The sequence below is a fragment of the Pectinophora gossypiella genome, chromosome 8, assembly GCF_024362695.1.
Source record: "Pectinophora gossypiella chromosome 8, ilPecGoss1.1, whole genome shotgun sequence".
NCBI classification, from domain to species: domain Eukaryota; kingdom Metazoa; phylum Arthropoda; class Insecta; order Lepidoptera; family Gelechiidae; genus Pectinophora; species Pectinophora gossypiella.
Window position 1 is genome coordinate 2896347 of NC_065411.1, and position 22976 is coordinate 2919322.

The following is a 22976-nucleotide window of genomic DNA, read 5'->3' on the forward strand; positions in this document are numbered from 1 at the left end:
ATGGCGCTTTACGTGCTTTCAAATCGCAATCGGCCACCATTGTTGGAGGTGAATTTGCTATAAGTTTGATGAAATTTACATTTTTTGTGATCGTTTTCGGCGAATAACTAAGTTTTCCTCTATAACGCGTGATAAACAGGATCCTGTGAACAATATACCGACCTCTGTTCGACGAAAAAGTGTATATTTTTGAAAAATAAATGTGTTCAAAATGTCACGCGAAGTGAGCATCAGATTCGTGAACAGCATAGCATACTGGAAATAAACTCTGTTTTCTTCAGAATAAGTGACAGTGGACTGCTGAAGATTGTCGTTCCAAGTTGTGAAAACTTGTGGTATGCGGTGGATAGTTAATTTTTCGGAGTGCGCTCATGAAAAGGTTTCAGAAGTATCTGTACACGTCGTAAGGCAGCGCAGTTACGCGGGCGAAGCTTAGAACTCGCCGGTATCATTATGGTGGACTGAGGGCAGGTCTACGGTCGCTGTAGCGTGCTCGGTGTGCTAGTGCAGGACGCACGCCATGTCCGGAGGCTCGCAGCACAACCCCAACGGGCGGCAGGCGCCGCTCGGCGCGGGATGGAGCCCCCTGCAGGTGCTACTCACTTCCCATTACCCTTGTTTTGTTGCACTACACATTCATAACCTATATTTATATTCAATATTGCAATACCTCCACAACTTTTTAGTATTTGTCCTTTACCTCTATACATTTTTAACACAATACGAAATAATGTGCGAGAATTAGTCGCAATTTGTATGTGAGCTGGGGTATAAAATTGATGTTACAAATAAGTGTGAAAGTGGGTGCAGCCTAATCAGCTGTTTTCATTGATAAACTTGTTATTGTGTGTCACCTGGTGTGCACAGTAAACACTCACTACTGACATTACATTGGATATATAGAATAGTTTCTATAACCTTGCTTAAAGTTTCAGACATTTTGTTTTACAACAAAGTAGGTTGCACAAACCTAGTACCCAAAAATTATGAAAGCCATGTCAAGTTACTAAATCTGAATAAAAAGAACTACTTTAAGTTTTCCTTTTTATATTTTTCACAATAAAACATTGAAAGAAAGCTAAATACCTAAAAACCATTATCCAAGGCACATTTGGTCATTCCTGTTATAATACCTAATATTTACACAGGGGGTAGATATTCCATGTAGGTATCTCTATTAGAAGTACAAGTGTCCAAACAAATATTTATTTCTATAAATTAGTTGTTTATGTATTTAAATGGACTTGCATACATTTGTACATACAAAAACACCATATCTCACCAACTGTCAAACAATCAAGGTAAACATTAAAATTCATTAGGTTACATACCTACTACATTAAAATTGTTTTGTACTGGGAAAAATAACATTAATGAAATTGACTACATTTTGTACTTGTACTTAACTTCCAATTAACATTGCCGACTGTCAAACAGACAGAAGCTTACAGGACAATAGGATAGACAGATATGTGACTTCTAAATCAAATATCTGAACAAAAGCTTATAGGTAATGTTTACTTTCACTGGGAAAGCAGTTATTGATCTTCTTTCTTGTTGTTCCCTCACTGCTGAGGATTGAGATTGTATGTAATCTTCCTCCACTGCGTTCGGTCCTGAGCCATATGTCAGCCATGAGCATGAGCAATATCATGTACCCACTTTAGAACCCTGTTGCACTATCATATTTGACATGTAATGAGACTTACGGTTTAATTTGTCAAAAAAGTTAATGTGATGGTTTCACAGTGTATACATATTACTATACTCGTGACCATACAGCTCTTTGTATAGGGCCCCCTGCCACCTGTTTGACCCACATAGTCTGTGCTCTTACTCTATCATGCTTACTCTCAATCTGGCCCAGAATAATGTGTATCTCTAGACAATGCCTTGGTGGGTTAATGGTAAGCACCCTTACCATTACCTTACCAGGGTTCTTACCATTAACCCACCAAGGCATTGTCTAGAGAAGGTTTTATGAAGTGTCATAGAACTTGGGGTTTCCCTACAATAGTAAACATTGTATTCTGCTGCTATTCAATGGAATGCCATCATAATATTTTATGAAATTATGCCATTTTATATGTTATTATTATTATTTAAGTACAGTAGCGGCATAAGCTGATGCATGTATGTCACTGCACTTGTGTTTTTGTTTTTTTATAGACACAAAATTTTGGAACACAAAAATATTGCCTCTAATAGAAAGCTTGAAATAGCCTTAGAGCTACAGAATGACACAACTTTTTTTTTAAGTTCTCATGCCAACACATGAGTTTTTTATAATTTTAAATAACATTGAAAATATAAATATACGTTGCTTTGTTCTGTTGTCTTTATTTTTGTGTATATGAGTGAGTGTATAAGAAAGTGTGAGACAGACACAATTCCTATTGCGAAGGGCAGATCTGCAAATGACCTCTAGACAGGTAAACACAATGAACCATAATGGTGATTGAATACTAGGCCAAATACCCCATATTTAGGTAAATTAGTCTATTTCATTAGACAGTATATATGCCGTTATTTGACTCTTACAAGCACCTAGAATGATAGGAAGCTGCCTGAACACATGCTATACTATCTCATGAAACTCTGGATATAATAGTATAGTATATGTATGTATAGCATGTGTTCAGCTCACTATAATTCCAGGCATGTGAATGAGTCAAAAATAAAGGATATGCACTATTATGTCCCAGAGTTCCAATATATCTATGCCTTAATCAGTTAAGCTGTTTCATCATGAAACAGTAACAGTTTCATATTTTAACATTCCATTTTGTTAGTTGCCAGAAATGGCAGACACCAAATAAGATTGATATAATATTATGCTCACAACTGTACATTTTACATTATAATATCACTATACACCATACTTACTATGCACCCATAGGACAGCTGTCAGAATAGTACATTTTCTCGGTCTGTCTCTTTGATACTAGGCCTTTTGACGTGGCTCTGCCCATATCAATATGAATTACAGGCGGTCTAAAAAGGCTACATAGTTGCAAAAAGCAATTTGACATTTGCACATTTAAAAGCAGGTTCGCCAATAAATGTCAAATAGCAATATTGCTTTTCTAGGTGAATTGATAAAATGTAGCCTTTGTAACCCCCCATTTGTCTATGGATACTTGACAGGGGTTGTTCTCAGTTACAGGTGGCGAACTTCCTGGCGCGCGCGCCGCAAGCGCACATGGCGGCGGAGCGCGGCGTCACGTGGCACACGCCCACCCCCCCGCCGCACCTCTACCACGTGCCGGCACCCTCACCCCCCGACCCCTTACAGGTAATACTGCCGCTTAGCTTCAAAGACTAATTAAGCGACCTGTCACATGATTTCAAAGAACCCTAAGTGTCCTGTTATAAGATTTGAAGACTAAGGGTCCCGTGAGTAACAGTATTGCATAAATAGGGATCACTCCAGCCCTACGCGCAGGGTCTTTGAAATCGAATCATGTAATAGGTCTTTTAGGTGATGTCTGCACTTGCAGGTGGCTATTTATTCAAAGAAACAACCGGCAATACTACGCGGCTTCGTTTTAGGGGCTAAAGTCGGTCGCACTTTGGATATGAATGTCCATTAGTCCAACTAACATGCACCTAGTCTGTACTTGAAACCCATAATACTTGAAAGATTGGGATTGATTCTGCTTGTTTGCATGTGACGACTTCATACGTAAAACTTCCAAAGTCTGTCCGAACCTAGCTAATCAAGCCACCTCACAGTGCGGGCGTTTAGAATAAAGAATACTTCGTGTAGAATAGTAACTTTACCCTGCATCAATTTGTATCGAACGCCGACTTCACCCCCTCTTACTTTAGTCTTAAACAGCCGTGAGTAAGGGGGAGAGCGAACCGAATATTTCTCGCTCGCACAGAGTTTTATAACTGCCATACTACATACAGTCATGAGCAATATAATGTACCCACTTTAGGACCCTGTCGCACTAACATATTTGACATTTAGTGATACTTACAGTTCAATTTGTCAAAAAAGTTAATGTGACATGGTACCAAAGTGTATACACATTAATGCTCGTGACCGTACATAAACTCACGCCCGCCGGGGTACCGCGGGGAATTCCATTTGCTTCGATCCTGACACACTTCTCTTGCTGCCTCCACATTTATCAATCGTTTCATACACGCATGCCGGTTCAGAGTAAATGTTGCTGAACCTTTTCTAAGGACATATTCCGTCCTTCTAGATCTTCCTCTGCCAGCCCTACCAACAACCTTCGCTTTATATACTGCTTTCGTAGTCCAATTATCCTTCAGCTCTACATGTCCAAACCAACTTAACATTCCCTTCTCAGTCTTAGTCACTATATTGTCTTTTACACCACATCTTTTATCACACTGTTTCTCACTCTATCACTTAATTTAACACCGCAGATGCTACGCACGACCACACTAAACACAACAAACTTGAATTAATTTTGTGTGCACTATCTAATCAGCACTATCAATTAGCTTGACTGAAACATATCATGAAAATGCTCTTACCAATCACCTCATCACAGTTGATGACGCCCTAATCACCTCAAAATCTGTTTGTTTTGAACTGAAATACATGAAGCCATTTTATCTCATTTGACAAACATTAGAAGTAGTGTTTTTAAATGTCATGAATAAATACATTATTTATGAAGTACCTACCTTTTATGTATGAGATAGAAAACATCGGCGCCGATCCGGCCGACCACCAAATTTTATTTAACATTACTTAAATACACTACCACTAACACTACTTAAAACTAGCTCCATCTCTTTCATGCATGTATTGTAAGTGAAGGACGGCATTAGTTTTTGTCTAACTAAAATTGGGAAAGTTTGTATCTGCCCGAATAGGCACCATTATCTCACTTGTGTAAATAAAACATGTTATATCGTGTCAGTACTCCACTGTCGCCACCTGCTCCCACCACATTCCTCGCTGTTGTCGACTTCGCGGCCTTAGATGAGTAATGAATGGCCCTGACTCTTGTAAACACCGCCTAATTTCATTTTGAGTTATATCTGTCATTTTCTTATCCGCCGAAAGGGAAAGGGACGCATGATAGGCACCTGTTAATTTTAAAATGAATGAGTGAATGAATGAATTACCAGGGCGAATCACATAGGCATCTCGCTAGTATGCAACCCGTTTTTCGTGTGTTATGAACTTAATTTTATCGGATTATTTGCTTATGTATAATTTAGAGATGGTTGTTTACATTCTGCCTAAAAAATACGCATGTTTCATAAGTTTTATGCATGTCGATTACCCTCCCTTTTCTTTTCGGTGGATAAGAAAATGAAAGATATAACTTAAAATAAATTTAGATGATGTATACTGGAATTAACACCAAAGAGGGAGTTTCCAGGGCACGTTCCCTAATAAAAGTAAAGATGGCGCTGTATAACATAACAAATAAAAGTATAAATGTGAATTTCAGACGAATGCGTCTTTTATCTTTGTTCTTGGGTTTATACCCAATAGGTACCCATTTTTTAAATAATGACCCTTTTTATTACACCCAGTGACAACACATCTTCCAACCATTATTATTCTGTATAAAGAGAACCAATTCAGGTAATGACATAAGTCCATACAAATCTGATCCAAATATCAAGGTACATTTATTTTTATATAGCGTCTGCCATTACGTTATATATTTGAATAATTATGTTACCGAACAATAAAAAAATAGGTAAAATTATCACATTAGAGTTGGACAGCGCCATCCATTTTTTTTTTTTGGGGAACTTGGCCTGGATAGTCCTTCAATACGAATCAACTTCACATCTCGCCTGAATGCAGCGAGTACACTCGCTGTAGATGTGAGCTCGGTGTTCTTATTTTTGAATCGCTCGTCTTCATCTCACGTTCGAAAATATATCCATTTCACGTAGCACATCAGAACTTGTCATTTGCAAGATGAGACAGTTATACGTTTTCGCACGCGAGTTGAACGCGAGCGATTCAAAAATAAGCCCTCTGTACCACGCACGCACGCAGTACGGTCACGAGCATTAATATGTATACATTTTGGTACCATGTCACATTAACTTTTTCGACAAATTGTACTGTAAGTCTCACTAAATGTCAAATATTAATATGTTAGTGCGACAGAGTCCTAAAGTGGGTACATGATATTGCTCATGACTGTACGTGACGTCATTAGCGCTTGCAATGTCTGCACGGATTGCACTATCACGCGCGGTCAATAAATATCACAACGCAACGGTCACCGTGCTCGAGTGGTTGAGAGTTGAGCTCATGATCTGGAAGTTCCGGGTTCGAATCTCAGTGGGGACATATCACAATACGCACTCTGTGATCCCTACTAGTTTGGTTGGGTTATTACAGGGTGATTATCCGAAAGTAAGATGATCCGCGCGGAAGGCACGTTAAGCCGTTGGTCCCGGTTAGTTAGTAACTACGTTTCATGAGCGATATCAGGGGCCTTTGATGGCTCAATAATAATCCTGATACTAATGTTGCTGAGTTTGGTTTTGACATCGCAGCCCACACGAGAAAGAATAAAATATGGTGGGTTCCTACATCATTATCATCATCATCATACGATTACTAAGATCTCTTGAGATATCTCGATTATAGCCATTAGTAATTACTGATGACTTATGGCTAATTTATAGCCTTGCACATGGACGCAAAATTAGAAATGGTAACAGAAATTCGTAATAACATTTCATCATTCCATTAGGAAAACAAATTAGTTACTATTTTTATAATCGATTATCGGTATTAGTGATTACTAATTAGTGTATTTATCTCGATTTTATAAATTAGTACGTATAGTACGGATATTCGTCATAACTCGCGGCACGAGCGATATCGTATCTGTGCAGACCAGGACCAGGGGAGTTAAAATGGCCACAACGAAGCAATTCTTCTAAGAAAGCAAAATTAACATTTGCGCATATAAAAGTAAGTGCGCAATGCAAACAAATGTCAAATAGCAATATTGCTTTCTTTGATGAATTGCTTCGATGTGGCCATTTTAACCCCCCAGGTCTCAAATTGACTAGTACTAATTATATTGTTTAATCGGTAAACGGAAATTAACAGGGAAGCATTCTTGTGGCTCAAAAAAGTCGCAACTAAAATCATACCGCGGCAGGCGGGGCTTCATAATACCTTTTTTTTCTTTTTTTTTTGACGTGACTTAGTGTAGATTTGCCGCAGATGGCATTAACTACTTGGCTGGACAAATGGGGAGCGTTGAAGGCTCTCACCCGGTGTCATAATCATACTGTCCTCATCATCTCCCTAGCATTATCCCGTTTTTTCACAGGGTCCGCTTACCTAGCCTGAAGATTCCACGGGACCAGTTTTACCCGGTTTTGACCGGGTTCGGTTTTTATAATCATATCTGTAGGGCTAACATGCGCAAGGTGATAAAATGATATCACGGTTATTTTATCGATTCTGACTATATAATTATGTCGATTTGTGCTAATATGTAAACCCAAATATGTCATGTCGTTCTGTCAAAATCACGTGGGAGACATTTTAGGGAAAAAACAAACTTATCGGTTTCGACAAAATTTCTTGAATCGATCGATAATTTTAAAGGCCTGCAGCTTTATTGCTGCGGTATAAAGGTATAAATCCGTGCGCGTTATATTAGTTACCGATCAACTTATGTACGAAACGGCGTAAGTGGCTAAGCACAGACAAATAGCGACATAAAATCAATAACATTAAAGTGATTTAAAAAAAAATGCGTCTTGGTGCAAGTGCAGCCAGGGACTAAGAATAGGACTGGGATATCCTCACATATTCTTACAAGTATAGCATTTTTGGTCAGCTTAGACCTTAAATTTTCGTCTACGATTATTTTCTGTTGTGAGTTTTGGAGTGAATGGTCAACTGCAGCGAGTATGAAGAGACTGCTTTCATGTTTATTTCCGTTCACCATGTTTGTTTTAAACCCCTCATTTCATAAGCATGTGACATATATTATAACTAACGGCTCTCCACGCGACTACGGCAGGGTCTGTTGCAATTGCAGGCGATGAAGGGAGGCGGCAACTCCGTGTTTCGACACACCGCCACGCCGCCGGAGTTGTACAGACACACGCCCACCCCGCCTGATAAACATTTACTGAGGTACGTATCGTATATACAGGGTGTTAGTGACATAACATAAACTGCCTATATACTTCCCACTGCTGGGCACAGGCCTCCTCTCAATCAACCGGAGAGGGTATGGAGCATACTCTACCACGCTGCTCCACTGTGTTAGTGACATCGTAACGAATACTTTGAGGGATGAATCAGACCATGATTCTGGGTTAAAAGTGGATTTTTCCGTCGCAACAGTACGGAACTGAAAATAACTTTAAAAAATCAATGCATTTTTAATGAATTTCCCGACATGAAAGTCCACTTGATATCAACTCTGAATCAGGGTCTGAATCATCCCCCTTAGTATTCGTTACGGTGTCACACCGTACGTACTTGTTCGGCTACCTGAACGTACTTGTACAGGGTGTAAGTGACATCGTAACGAATACTGAGGGGAATGATTCAGCTCATTATTCCGAGTTGATATCAAGTGGAATTTTCCGTCGTCGATGTCACTAACACCCTGTGGTCTGGCCAAATGGCAACAGCGCTAAAGGCAAGCCTTTTAAGGACTGAAATATTAATAGATTACGAAGGTTATGAAGTCACAAAACAAAACGCAATATTTCCAAATCCAAAATTAAACTTGCGACATTCCGATACTTGGCGCTAATTAAATGCTAACTTAGTGTACAACATTGTAATTCGTATTTTTTTATAATTAATGTAAGCCGTATGTCAAAAGTCCTTGAATGCTCGACGCTATGACGACATTCTGTCTGGCTTCTTTTTTATGTGAAACGTAAATCATCGATGGGAAAATCCTTCCCTCATTCAGCGCTTATCGCTATTGACCCACTAGGGTCGATTAATTCTTTCAAATATTTTTCCTCTCAGACGACGCCCTGAGCCGAGGTTCGCGCCCAACTAGGCACCCTCAGGCCTGTTGTCTTAAACGTTGTATCGGGTGAGAGCCTTCAGCGCTCCCCATTTGTCCGGCCAAGTAGTTAATGCCATCTGCAGCAAATCCACAATAAGTCACGATTTTACATTTTGAAGCCCGGAACTGTGAAAATGTCCGCTTAAAGTGCTTTATAGAAGTACAAAATGAAATATCATTAAAATTAGGTTTCTGTTTGATCTAAATCTCACCTGATGATAAGTGAAGATAATTTAAAGCTCATGTGCAAAGGCTTATTATAAGATTAATGATTACATAACTGATAAAAACACCTGTTCCTCTAGTTATTAAATAGCTCGTAATGTATACCTACATTAATTTAAAAAATGTGTTGCTATTGCAGTTTCTTCTCCTCAGCCATAAAATAACACTTTACGAAATGACGTAGATCCAAAAATGTTAAATCGACCTTCAACAAGTTTAACCCTAATAATTACGTTGAATAAATGATTCTGATTTTTGATTTCTTATGGCTGTAGGTAAACACTTGCTTAGTAAATGCCTATTCATCCTATTCCTAAGTCCTATTTTTCCTCGGCTATACAGGTTTAGGAAATTCCACTTGATATATAAGTCCGCCAGACTCAAGTGGGACTGGGCCGGACACGTTTGTCGGATGCATCCGGAGCGGTGGGCACGAGTCGTTACTCACTGGATACCTTAGGGCGGGCTTAGAAGTCGAGGCAGACCGCGTAAAAGATGGTGTGACGACCTCAATGCTTATCGCAAGGATTGGCCGGAGATCGCGCAAAGTCGAGAGGAGTGGAAAAATCAAGGGGAGGCCTTTGCCCAGCAGTGGGATCGTATAGGCTAAATAAGATAAGATAAGATATAACTCAGTGTATTAACTCAGTATCATTGTCTCAGTATTAGTTACGCTGTCACTGACACCCTGTATAATGTATTTTACAATGACGAGTACGTTTTTTTTTTCAGGCACACTCCTTCTCCAGGCGATGTGAAGCCAGCGAGCGCGGCTATTCCCCCCGCCGAGTTGTACCCACATTTGGGACCAGGCAGAGGTATGTACAGTCATGAGCAATATCATGTACCCACTTTAGAACCCTGTCGCACTAACATATTTGACATTTAATGAGACTTACGGTTTAATTTGTCAAAAATATTAAATGTGACATGGTTTTAAAGTGTACATATTAGTACTCGTGACCGTACTTTCATGTTTTAATAAGCCTAATTCCACCCATATACTCAATCCACGCCAGCTAATTAGGACCCGTGTAATAGTGGGCTAGTTTATCGCCTTTAACATACACACATACATACATAAACTCACGCCTATTTCCCACCGGGGTAAGCACTAAGGGATTCGAATTGCTTCGAGCCTGACACACTTCTCTTGCTTCCTCTACATTCATCAATAGTTTCATACACGCATGCCTTTTCTAAGGACATCTCCAATTTGGTCAATGTACATCCTCCACCCTCGCTTTTAACCTTGCACAAATCCTGAAGACCATGTGATATTAATTATTATTTATGATTCAAACGTGAGTTCGATCTCATAAAGTACAATTTAACCACTAAATTGTACTTTATGAGATCGAACTCACGAGCGAACTCAAAAGCGCAAGCCGGAATTGAACTCCGTCATACTTACGTGTTCTCTGAACAGGAGTAGGACAAGAGTTCATGGCAGTTGGAAATCATTTTAAATAACACACAAAATAAATCATTAATTATGCGACGGAAAATTCCACTTGATATCAACTCTGAATCATGGTCTGAAGCCCCCTCAGTATTCGTTAAGATGTCACTAACACTCTTTAGAATTTGAAGAATGACTTGTTATATCTGTCAGTCTGTTATCTCTTCTGCTATCGTGTAGGTTGTGAGGTGAGTTACCAACCTCATAAACCTAGGTGTCGAGGTTATTATTGAGCCGCCAAAGGAAAGAAAGAAAGAAAGAAACATTTATTACTTCCGGACACCACAGATACAGACAGACAGGTACATTACATTTAACACAGGACAGAAACCACACGGAAATCAATAAGTACATAGACAAAAAAAATATACCAAAACAAAAAGAAAAACAAACCAAAATCATAAAAACAATAATAATAAAACTAAGTATTCTAAATGCAACGCACTTACGGCCCGATCATCTGCGGTGGAGTCCGGAATAAAAGGACCTCAAGCGCTGGACCACAGAGGCCGTTTAACACTTTCTGTTATACACTTGTATTTTAAGCAAGTAAACATTTATATACCTTTCCAGACAAGCTAGTGCGTCCCGAGGAGTTACTAGCGTACGCGCGCGGCGTGGACCTGTCGGTGGGCGCTCGCAGCGCCAACGGCGCCGCGGCCGCCGCGCCCGCCGCGCCTGCGCTGTCCGTCAGGGACGCGCCCACCATCAACAGCCTCATCGCGCGCGCGCAGCCCAGGTAATTAACTTCCTTTGCCTTTCTTGCGGCTAGTTTTCTTTTCTTTCTTATTTCCGTTGGTTTCACGTTTTGTAAAAAGTAGGTTGAGTTTCGTTGGAGTAGGTTGTCAATGAGCCTGTTGAATGTATCAATTGATGTACCCCGCAGGCCGGGCCACGCGCGCGTGGACGCGTTGCTGGAGCGGCTGTCGTCGTCGCCGGCGTCGCCGCACTCCGTCATCGTGCACCCCCGCGCCGCGCACACGCCCTCGCCGCCGCCGCACGACTCCAACGAGGTCACATAACAAATACTTATACCTTATTATTTATGTGTATGTACACAAATAACCTCCGTGGTCTAGTGGTGAGAGCGTTAGGCTCATGATCTGGAGGTTCGGGTTCGATTCCCAAAGGGCACGTTGTTGATATCATTGTGAGACTGTCCTTTGTTTGGTAAGGGCATTGCAGGCTTGAATCACCCGAAGAAGTAAGATGATTCCGTGCTTCGGAGGGCACGTGAAGCCATGGTATCATTTTAAGTTATACCTGTCATTCATAAATGGGTAATCGATAGGTAATATTTATGCAACACACGTCAATTTTAGGCAGAAATTTAAAACAATTCCCAAAATTTTATGTTGGCCAATAACCCGACAGACAAGTTGACAGCACACGTCAAACGGTCACTCGTCGCTGTCCTACTTGTATACTGCTTTTTTCTTGAGTAATTGTGCAATAAAGAATTTTATATTGTATTTTCTCCACGCCAAATAAACCCGACTGTCAAATGTTACAGGACTCAGCGGACTCCTGCGGAGCGCCACCCGGCTCGAAACGTAAACGGAAACCGGAACGCACCATCCGCGTCTCAGCCCCTCCACCGCCCATTCCACCAGCTACAAGCAGCCCTGCCCCGGTGGAAAATGGCGACACTGGCCATGCAAACGGACCCGAGCACGAGGCTAGAGAGCCTCCCAGAGAGCCTAGGGAGGCTAGAGAGCCTAGGGATACTGGAGAGCACAGGGAGCAAACAGAGCACAGGGAGCAAAGAGAGCCCCGGGAGAATCAACCTCAACAGGTGATTATAACTATAATACACGCTGTTGGCTTGACCATTACAGACGGCGATATGGCTCAACACCTATCAGGTTGGTCTAACAGAAAGCTCTGTGAAATGTGGGTACCTACTTCATCTTGCCATGGATACACCTTTGTCTACCCCATTGGGTTATAGCAGGGATATAGGTTTTTATTTTAGCTTATTATACGGTCTCGAGTACTAATATGTATGCACTTTGATACCATGTCACATTAACTTTTTTGAGGTATTTAACCGTAAGTCTCATTAAAATAATTTCTTTTCACCAGCCTCTACAGCCCTCCGAGGCGCGTGAACCGCAGGAGCCGCCGCCAGTGGCCACTGTGCGGCCGCCATCCCCCAGCCCAGTCCCCACGGAGCCGCCAGCGCGAAGAAAAGCCCGCGCCAACTCCGCCGAGACCATAGACGATATTGCCGCAATGATCGCTAGCGACCGGCCTGTAGAGCCCGAAAGCGAGAAGCCACCAGAACCTGACGCCCCTGTTACCATCGACAAACTTAAGAGCGTCCTAGCCAGCACTGACGACGTCGAAAAGACTGACGACGTCAAAAATTCCCCCCCGAAGACGGAGGAAAATAAAGTCGAGACGATAGCGGAAGCCGCCGCCGCCGCCGCCCCCAAAAGACGAAGCGCGCGGACCCCAAACTCCGAATCTACCAACGTACCTGTCGAATCTCCTTCCGAAGCGAAACCCGCGGAGCCCGAAGCGAGCGAAGCACGAAGCGCGGAACCAACCGCAGCCAGCTTCGTCGAAGTCGAGAACCAGCTGGAGAAAATGTTCGCTGGTATCGAAGAAGAAGCGCCTAAGGAAAGTAAAGAGGATGAGACCCCTAAGCCTAAGAAGCGGAGAAAATCTGCGCCTACTAAGGGTGAGGCTAAGGCTGGTAGACGGGCAGTGCGTGCGGCTACTATTGACGGCAGAAGGAAGGGTGGGAAGAAGAAGAATGCGGGGAAGGTGAAGAAGACTAAAGAATCCGTGAAAGACGCGTATGACTCCGGCAGCAACGCCAGCTCGAGCCGGTCGAGAGGGCCCTATATACAGGTGAGTTGTATCAGAAAGTCACATGTCACGGTACAGCGAATGACAATGTTAAAGCATTCACAAATTACATAATACACCAATCGCATCGCTGAAATCTCGCCAACTTATGTTACATGTAATAGGGGGCGAGTCTATTGCCTTTAACCGGGCACAAATCCTGGAAATCACGTGATATCAATTATTTATCATCCAAAGATGAATTCAAATTTAAACTCATAAAGTTTAATTCAGTAATTTAGAGTATTTGAACCCGTAACACCCCAATGTAAGTCGCGCGTTCTCCCGAATGTTAATTATTCCAGCAGACTAAATGTATACAGCTTAGTACGGAAGAGATGAAATGTATGTCATTCTAATCATGTATCGTTATATAGGGTATAATTTCTTAACGATTTGTTTTTTCTCTATTACCGTCAAAAAGAAGATATATAAATATATGTGTTGATAGCTCCTCGGTGAGGTGTGGGTACTTAGTTCATCTTCCGATGCGTCATCATGTACCTTTGACTACCTCAATTGGGATATAGTGGTGACCTTATGCTGTGTGTTATAAATGTTTAATTTCAAAATTATTTTATCTTCTATCGTCAACAGATCCGCGGGCCACGCGATTCGCCAGTATCAGTGTCGGTGATAAACGCGTGGACGGGCGAGGAGGAGGGCGAGGCGGGGGGGCGCCGCAAGCCCGACGAGTTCCGCAACGGCATGCGCGTGCGCGGCCTGCACGCCAGCACGCTGGGCCTGCGCTACGACGCCGTGACGCCCGACGCCACCTGGCTGTGCGCCTTCTGCATGCGCGGCCCGCACGCCGACGGGCTCGGGGACCTGTTCGGCCCCTACACGCTCGATAACGACTGCGAGGAGTACAGGTTCGTTGTAATTCTCAACTTCTTAGGTTCTCACTCAGGCCGAAACCGATGTTTTTCGAGCCCGTTTCCGAATTCATATTCATATCATAAATAATGATCGCGTACTCAGGGGTGAAGGAATACATCATGGATTTATAAAGTCAGTCCGTTAGACGGCCCAAACTGGAGTCATCACTTTGAAGTTATACTACATCGCGCACACTTCATACAAACAACCTCGTTTTACACAGACAGTACACATTGATATTATCGTACACGCGCATCTGTGTTTGACGTCTAACTGCCGCTCTATCATTCCTTATTGTATGGTATACGTAACGTCCACAGGGCCCTGGACGAGGCGACGCGCAAGCGGTACGACGCGATGCCGTGCGCCGGCGAGGTGTGGTTCCACGCGGGCTGCGGCGTGTGGGCGCCGGGGCTGGTGGCGGCGGGCGCGCGGCTGTGGGGGCTGGCGGGCGCCGTGTGGGCGGCGCGCGGCCAGCGCTGCGCCGCGTGCGGGCGGCCCGGCGCCGCGCTGGCGTGCGGCGCGCGCGCCTGCCGCCTGCGCTGCCACGTGCCGTGCGCCGCGGCCGCCGCCTGGCGCCTGCACGACCACGACCTGCGCGCCGCCTGCCCGCGCCACGCCTAGCGCGCAATCGACACCCCTCCTGGGAGGTGTTAACGTTCATTTTTACGCTTGTGACATTTTTGTATTTCGCTTTTTATCTGTACATTTGAAAGTAATATACTCTAAGCCGGAATCTCGTTTCCGAAGGGTGGACTCGGACGTTGTGGGATGAACTCTCGCGTAGATTCGCGCTGAGCCGTAGTGTGTATGGTCGCCCGCCCCGGCGTCGATGTTGGTGTTCCTGTCACTCGGCCGATGCTCTTATGAAGTGTACATAGCAATAATACAGTACAAGATGAAGATTTATTTTTGTAGTGCTGACGATGTGCCTGCTTCTGTGTGGTGCCTGTTGGATGTCGAAAGATAATATAGAGTCGTAGAGGACGATCGACTCCTCGTCCGGAGCGATCTCACCCACCCCATGTGCCACTGTATACTCGGAGACGTTTATAATTTGTAGGATACATGATTAATATAATATTGTGTAACAGTTTTACAAGCTCTAATGTGTAAAACTTCGCCTCGACGTAATAAGCGCCTTTTTGAAATATAATGTATTATCGGCTCAAGATTCATCGGATGAATCCGTTGTGACTGACAGGAATTACAACAACGCGCTCTTATGAACGGTGGAGTCTATTTGAGAGTACATATTTCGCCGTAGTTTTAACGGTTTACTATATTGGTAGTATCGGGGTGTTCTGATGCTGAAGAAGCCGACAAGACGCAGAACGCAATTTGGCTAACAGCGTTACCGTGGCAACGGACCCTATGATTCCCTTCTGTTACGTCACTAGTTGTGTACTTAGAAGAGAACTGCTTAAAAAACAGAATTTTATTCCTTAAATATACCTCAAAGCGCAAACGGGCTTGTATTTTAAATAGTTCTCTTTTATAACAAGATGTGACTTTACCATTTCTTAGCATTCGCTATAATATTTCGCTATTTTAGATGTTTTAAAATGTAATATAGAGAAATTGTAGATAAACTCGATTGTTTAATGTTTAGCGCTAATTTATTCACATCACAACATCAGAAACAAATGGGCGACAACATAATTATATATGTACAGAATATTTTACAATATACAATTAGTGATTACATGAATAATCTGAATTTTAGATATTTTGTAAATATAGTGTTAATGTAAATATCAGGTTATGCATCAGAACACCGAATACAGAATGTATCATAATACAGACAGGCACAAGACAGTATCGGAATGAATTCAGTATTTTATAGCATTACATACTGTTGGCTATAAATAGAGTTACAATGTTTATACATATGTGCAAGTTGGAGCGAGCATTTGTCTCGTGAAACATAGTTTTAATGTGTAACAATGACAAAACATAATTACATACCTAGCTGTATGTTCCCACTTTCGTATGTTCCTTAGTGCGCAAAAACTTAGCAAGTAGTTGTCACAATATTTGTATTTAAAGCCTATACTTTCGTTTAGTCTACCAATTAATAAGCCAATTTAGGTCAAAAAGAAATATGTTTCAATTACAACTCAAATGATGTCAAATTCTAGTATTTGTAAAAATTTTACCAATATTTTGAAACATTGTAACTCATTTTAGAATGAATGAAGTGAATACAAGTGTGTATGGAACAATGCAGTGATATTAAAAAGTAATAATAACAAGGTTAAATGGATGTAATAAATATTATAAATATAAATCAACTGTTTAGTTGCCATTTTAGCGTCAAAACTAGTCTAATGAATAGTGTCTTGTGATTTTAAAAAAATATTTAAATTCGTTTTGGGGTCTATTAAAATTTACAATTTTTGGTGCCCACTGGTAACTAGCATTGCCATTGGAAATATGTATGAAAGTTTACAATGTGTGAGATACTTGTATTAGACTTAATTTTCTATTAGGCATTTACATTAGGAAAAGGGGATAAACAAAGACTTGTGTCATTTGTGGTGATTTCTTTTTCGTAAATGCAAAAAAATATATTTGTATATAAATATAAACTTTTTTTTGAGCTTACACGGAACGCCAATAAAGAAAGGCGGGAAATTGAACGTGAAAATGGCGCGAAATCTTTCTTTTTCACAATGGCGGCGCTAGTGTCACTGGGAAACCTCGTAAAATATTAGCTTGGTATAATGTATGTCGACCATTGCATTGTTATTATGATAAAAAAGTGTACTAGTGATGTAACGAATATTCGCATTTTTTTGGACATTCGCATTCGCAAAATTCGTGCGAATATAAATAAAAAAAAAATATTCAATTTTTCGGAAATAATTCCAGGTTTGAATTGTTTTAAGGTAAAGAAACAGCACGCGTATGTACTGGTTTTTTTTTGTTAGTGTCAGGATATTAGACACCAATAGTGTAACACCAAGTTTGCAGCTACGAAAAACCTTTTCCAACGTGATGCTTGGAAAATCGTGGTATTTTCGACGTATTTCAGGTCTTGTCACAATATTTTTCACTGCATTTTATTATAATTGAAGTGACAGATATTCACATTCGCGAATGTTGAAAAATGGACATTCGTTACATTCCTATAGTGTATACTATCGAGTGTAGATCTATACTTAAAGTTATTTATACCGTCGACTATACGCTTATTGTAACCGAGTGCTATGGTTGTCTTATGAGAACACATCTAGGGAATGTTAATTTGTAATGTACCAGAGCAATAAAAGTACAATCAATGTAGGAGAGGGCTACTTCAGGGGTCACGGGAGGTATTTACTTATGTACACGGAAAAATCATATCTTTCGTCTTAAGCGATTAATAATATAGCTATCTCCTCATGAATAAAGAAGTGATTCTGAATTATCTGTCAAAAAGACACCGATTATATAAAAAAAGTTATAATCGCTAGAAGCGCCATCTACAAAAGTTACTTTATTTCGCTCGGACAAGTTCTCTTACCGAGTCGAATATTTTTGCGGCGTAGTTTGGACGAGAAGAATATATTTGTATATTTGTTACTACGCCTGCATTTTCTAATAGGGAGCAGTTTTCCCATAACACAACCAAAGCATTCCGTATTTCGGGGACTAAGGACTATCGAGGAAGCAGCGAAGAGTAAAATAATCGCGTACTTTAATTCCAGTGAATAGAAAATAGACTGTATTTAGAACATGTTAAGGTACAAATTTATAGTAGGTCAGGCCAGTGCAGTGTGTTTTTGAATCGGACTTTTAATCTAAAATAACATTTTGACGATCACACAGAACATCCCAAAGCCTTGTAAATGGTGTAAGATTTTTTTATTCACTTACGGCAAATGATTACTTTATTAAGTATGTAATTGTTATAAATTATATTTATCATGACATTATAAGCAAATTGAAATACAACATGTTTAAAATGACATTGGGACGTTTTATTGGATCACTGGTAACATATATTATACGTCAATGGTCTTAGCTAAGTTGCATTACAAAAACCGACAGAGTAAAAATAGAGAAGAATACAGGGTGTTAGTAACACCCTGTACCGAATACTAATTGAGATGATTCACCTCATGATTTTGAGATCAAGTGGAATTTCCTGTCGGAAAATTAATATGTTTCTGTTTTATTAATCTTCAAAATTCCACTTGATATTAACTCAGAATCATGAGTTGAACTTCAGTAGGTATTCGGTACGGTGTCACTAATACCCTGTATAATTTACTGTACAAAGTGTAAGTAACCAGTAAAATGTATGGGATTGTCATAAGGCGACAAGTATTTTTTTTTCTTGAATGGCAAGGCGACAAGTATGCCAAACTTGTCACAAGTCTATTGGAGGTCCGTGTTGCTCTATGGTCTATTTTTACTTTTAAGTTTCGAACAAATCTATTTCGAATTTAATACAAAAAAAAAAAAACATTCCTAATATAGAAATTCTTTATTTAAAACAACATTATGTAATATGCATTTCTCAAAGATATTTTTCAAACTTAATAATATCTACAAAACAATTTCATAAGAGCTAACATGCAGTTTGCAATCATAGAACGAGCATGTTGCCACCAGAGGGAGCTGTTTATCAAACCTCCAATCGGCTCCATATGCAATACTCTCATGTTCCATATACTCATTAACTACCCTCAATTCTCCATCTAGGTTCAACGTTCGGAAGCCCCCATACATACAGGCAGCTAAGATGATGCTACTGTGGTAGGGATGCCACTTCAAACGCCATACTCCACCGTTGACATTAGTTTCCGTGATGCAACGTTTTAGAGACCTCGCGTCCCAAAGACGGATTCTGTCGTCATAGCTGGAAAACACCGTTATATAGGTACATAGATTGCATACATTGTTTTTAAATATAAAATATAAAACTTGACTTCATCATTACAGATATGTTATTTATATTTTATTGGAATTCAATCTTTTTTTTAATTTGAGTGTTAACTTCGTCGGGTTAGCACTGGACTAAGAGGGGGCCTGTGCCTAGCAGTGGGACATATACAGGTGTTAGTGCCGGAAAATTCTGCTTGATATTAACTCAGAATCACAGTGTGAATCGTCCCCCTCAGTATTCGGTACGGTGTCTCTTACACCCTGTATAGGCTGTTTATATTATGAATGTTGGGCCTCGTATCCACTAGGCAACAAGTAACGCGCAACACATAACGCTCAACGTATACGACATCGATGCACAACAGCGCGCGACGTTGCCAGCTGAAGCGCAACAACGCGCAACACGTAACGCTCAACATGTACGGCAACGTTGCACAACAGCGCGCGACGTTGCCAGCTGAAGCGCAACACGTAACGCTCAACATGTACGGCAACGTTGCACAACAGCGCGCGACGTTGCCAGCTGAAGCGCAACACGTAACGCTCAACATGTACGGCAACGTTGCACAACAGCGCGCGACGTTGCCAGCTGAAGCGCAACACGTAACGCTCAACATGTACGGCAACGTTGCACAACAGCGCGCGACGTTGCCAGCTGAAGCGCAACACGTAACGCTCAACATGTACGGCAACGTTGCACAACAGCGCGCGACGTTGCCAGCTGAAGCGCAACACGTAACGCTCAACATGTACGGCAACGTTGCACAACAGCGCGCGACGTTGCCAGCTGAAGCGCAACACGTAACGCTCAACATGTACGGCAACGTTGCACAACAGCGCGCGACGTTGCCAGCTGAAGCGTAACACCTAACGCTCAACATGTACGGCAACGTTGCACAACAGCGCGCGACGTTGCCAGCTGAAGCGCAACATGTCGCGCGCCTTGTTGTTTGTTTCGAGAGCATCAAATGTTGTTGAGTGGAGACGTGACGAGCAACAACACTAGTTCCTCTGGCGACAACGTCGAGCGCTGTTGTGCTACGTTGTCGTAAATGTTGAGCGTTACGTGTTACGCGTTAATCGTTGCCTAGCGTATTCGAGGCTTAACTCTTACATAAGGCACAGAAGATCGCCATTTTCGTTCAACTTATGTAAAAAAGCTTATTATAAGATTAATGACTACCTAAATGATAAAAATGTCTGGTATTGAATGTGTTCCTCTAGTTATTAAATAACTTGTAATGTATATCCTCATTGGTTTTTAAAAGATGTGTTGCTGTTGCAGTTTCTTGTCATTTCTTCTCCTCAGCCATAACACCTTGCGAAATGACGTAAATTCAAAAATGTTACATTGACCTTCAACGAGTTTATCCATGATAATTACGTTGAATAAATGATTCTGATTTCTGACTTACGTGCCAGTACTTAAACCCTGCAGTGAGCCAGACTGTCATTGTAACGTTATATTCAAACATCACCCACCTCCCAGTAAGCAGCTGGTGCTCGACATCAACATGACTCCTAACTGACGTGACCCCCGCCTCGTGGCTCCTGTTGGACATAACAGCTGTCTCGGGAACTCGCGTGTCGTAGCTCTTGAATACGCAGTCATCACCCCCTGATCAATAAAACAAAACTGATCATTGAATATTGTATACACTTCTATCGTGGGTTGTGAGGTGGATGACCAACCTCATCGACTCTGGTGTCAGGGTTACTATTGAGTCGCCAAAGGCCCCTGACATGTATCATGTAACGACTACTTCCTTACATCAGTAAATAGTAACCGGGACCAACAGCTTAACGTGCTTTCCAAAGTATAATCATCTTACTTTCGGACAATCAGGCGATCAGCTTGTAATGTCCTAACTAAACTAGGGATTACAAAGTGAATTTTGTGATATATTCCCACCCGGATTCGAACCCGGGACCTCCGGATCGTAAGTGAAAAAGGACCTCAGGATAGTTAGATAATAGTTGGTAATAGAAATGAAATATGACATAATATGTTGCACCCGCATCATTTCTTTTTTCGAAAGTCATTCATGTAATTGAAATATTATAATTTAAGCGTTCTCGTAAATGATGACTCCAACTAATCAAATTGAAGTGTAGGTTTCACCAGGGAGGTTAAAAAGGCCACATCGAAGCAATTCATCTAAAAAAGAAATATTGCTATTTGACATTAGCGCACACAAAAGTAAAAACAAATTTCAAATAGCAATATTGCTTTTCTATATGAATTGCTTCGATGTGGCCTTTTCAACTCCCCTGTACTTTGCTCTAGTGAGAATTGACAACTTTGTAAAGAGTGTTCCTATATACTAGTACAATAACCAATTAGAACTTATGTAAATAGTTTACTATTTACTACGGTTACCTGAGTAAAACACATCGCCATTCCAGTAGTTAAACGCACCGATCCACGCTTCAAAGCCATGACTCTTCCACATTCCTAACTTCTCTACACCTCCATCACCCACTTTAAAAACGGTCACATTACCCAAAGAATCACTAACCACTATTCTGTGTTCAGATTCAGTTTTATTCGTCGACCAATCCAGAGACAGAGCCAAGACATCTTGACCAATAGAATAGTCAATCCATAGTTCTAAATTCAAAAAACCTTGGTTGTCGACCAAACGGTAAAGTTGCAGACTGCCTTCAGAAGTCACGACGCCTAGAACTGGGTGGTTTTGTATCGTGTGGTAGCACCATTTTTGGTCCAGGACTCCTGATGTATCAATGGTCTGTACGGGAAACAAGTCTGTGGTGGTGTCGTCTATGGTGAAGAGGTAGATTCTTCCTAGGCGCTTCTGCTTCGTTGCTTGTTCTGAAAAATTAAACATAAGTATACATAAATTACAAAGGTTATCTACTATTGAGGTATTTCCACTACTTAATCACCCCCCCCCCCCAGCATTATCCCGTATTTCACAGGATCCGCTTACCTAACCTGAAGATTTGACAGATCCTGTTTTCTACAGAAGCGATTGCCTGTCTGACCTCTCAACCCGCGAAGGGAAAACCACCCCAATACAGGTTAGGTCACATACTTCCGAAAATGCATTTCTTGGGAATGTGGGTCTCCCCACGATGTTTGCCTTGACCACTGAGCACATGATAATCATTTATGGTCCAAACATGAATTCGAAAACAAATTCGACAATCATTGGTTTAGGCCTGTGCTGGATTCGAACCTGCGACCTCAAAGTGAGAGGCAAGCATTCTACCAACTGGCCACCACGGTTCTTCCGCTACTTTAATACTTATTTGAAATATAGAACGCGTTGAACTCCTTTCTGGTATGATGTACCACATATGGGCGAGGGACTGATCAGTTTCACGATAAGGTATTCATCATCCACACTTCGTGTCAAAAGTGGCTGCAAGTCATCTGATTATTTGTAGCTCTTTGGTAGCTCTAAGCACGTATTACATTTTTGACGTGACTTATTGTAGATCTTCCGCAAATGGCATTAACTACTTGGCCGGACAAATGGGGACCGCTGAGGGCTCTCTCCCGGTACAAAATTTAAGACAACAGGCCTGATGGTGCCCAGTTGGGCGCGAACGTTGGCTCAGGGCGTCATCTGAGAGGAAAATAATTGAAATAATTAATCGATAGCGACAAGTGCTGAATGAGGGAAATC

The 22976-nt window shown here is 41.4% G+C and overlaps 2 protein-coding genes across 5 annotated transcripts in view; one reads left to right on the forward strand and one right to left on the reverse strand.

The window, feature by feature from the left end:
• LOC126368870 (uncharacterized protein CG5098-like) lies at positions 1-18403 on the forward strand. Of its 3 annotated transcripts, none has more exons than XM_050013069.1 (10): positions 1-592; positions 3161-3295; positions 8013-8128; positions 9984-10069; positions 11287-11452; positions 11600-11726; positions 12227-12508; positions 12799-13572; positions 14167-14441; positions 14769-18403. In XM_050013069.1, exons 1-10 carry the CDS (start codon positions 521-523, stop codon positions 15070-15072), a joined length of 2337 nt encoding a protein of 778 aa, XP_049869026.1. In that variant the 5' UTR covers positions 1-520; the 3' UTR covers positions 15073-18403. The 3 variants fall into 3 exon arrangements, with proteins under 3 accessions (XP_049869026.1, XP_049869028.1, XP_049869027.1); XM_050013071.1 differs by having other exon boundaries at positions 8031-8128; XM_050013070.1 differs by having other exon boundaries at positions 3167-3295.
• LOC126368954 (diphthine methyltransferase) overlaps positions 18226-22976 on the reverse strand; it is a 10121-nt gene continuing 5370 nt past the window's right edge. For both annotated transcript variants that reach the window (XM_050013219.1, XM_050013220.1), the window contains 3 exons: positions 21704-22156; positions 20806-20941; positions 18226-19297 (listed from right to left, as the gene is read on the reverse strand). In XM_050013219.1, coding sequence (XP_049869176.1) covers positions 18985-19297; positions 20806-20941; positions 21704-22156 — 902 coding nt within the window. In that variant the 3' untranslated portion in view covers positions 18226-18984. The remainder of the gene's footprint in view (positions 19298-20805; positions 20942-21703; positions 22157-22976) is intronic.

Coding starts and splice junctions, on each gene's coding strand:
- LOC126368870 (XM_050013069.1), top strand. CDS start 521: ATGTCCGGAGGCTCGCAGCACAACCCCAACGGGCGGCAGGCGCCGCTC. Junction 593..3,160: donor CGGGATGGAGCCCCCTGCAG/GTGCTACTCACT, acceptor GGTTGTTCTCAG/TTACAGGTGGCGAACTTCCT. Junction 8,129..9,983: donor CCTGATAAACATTTACTGAG/GTACGTATCGTA, acceptor TTTTTTTTTCAG/GCACACTCCTTCTCCAGGCG.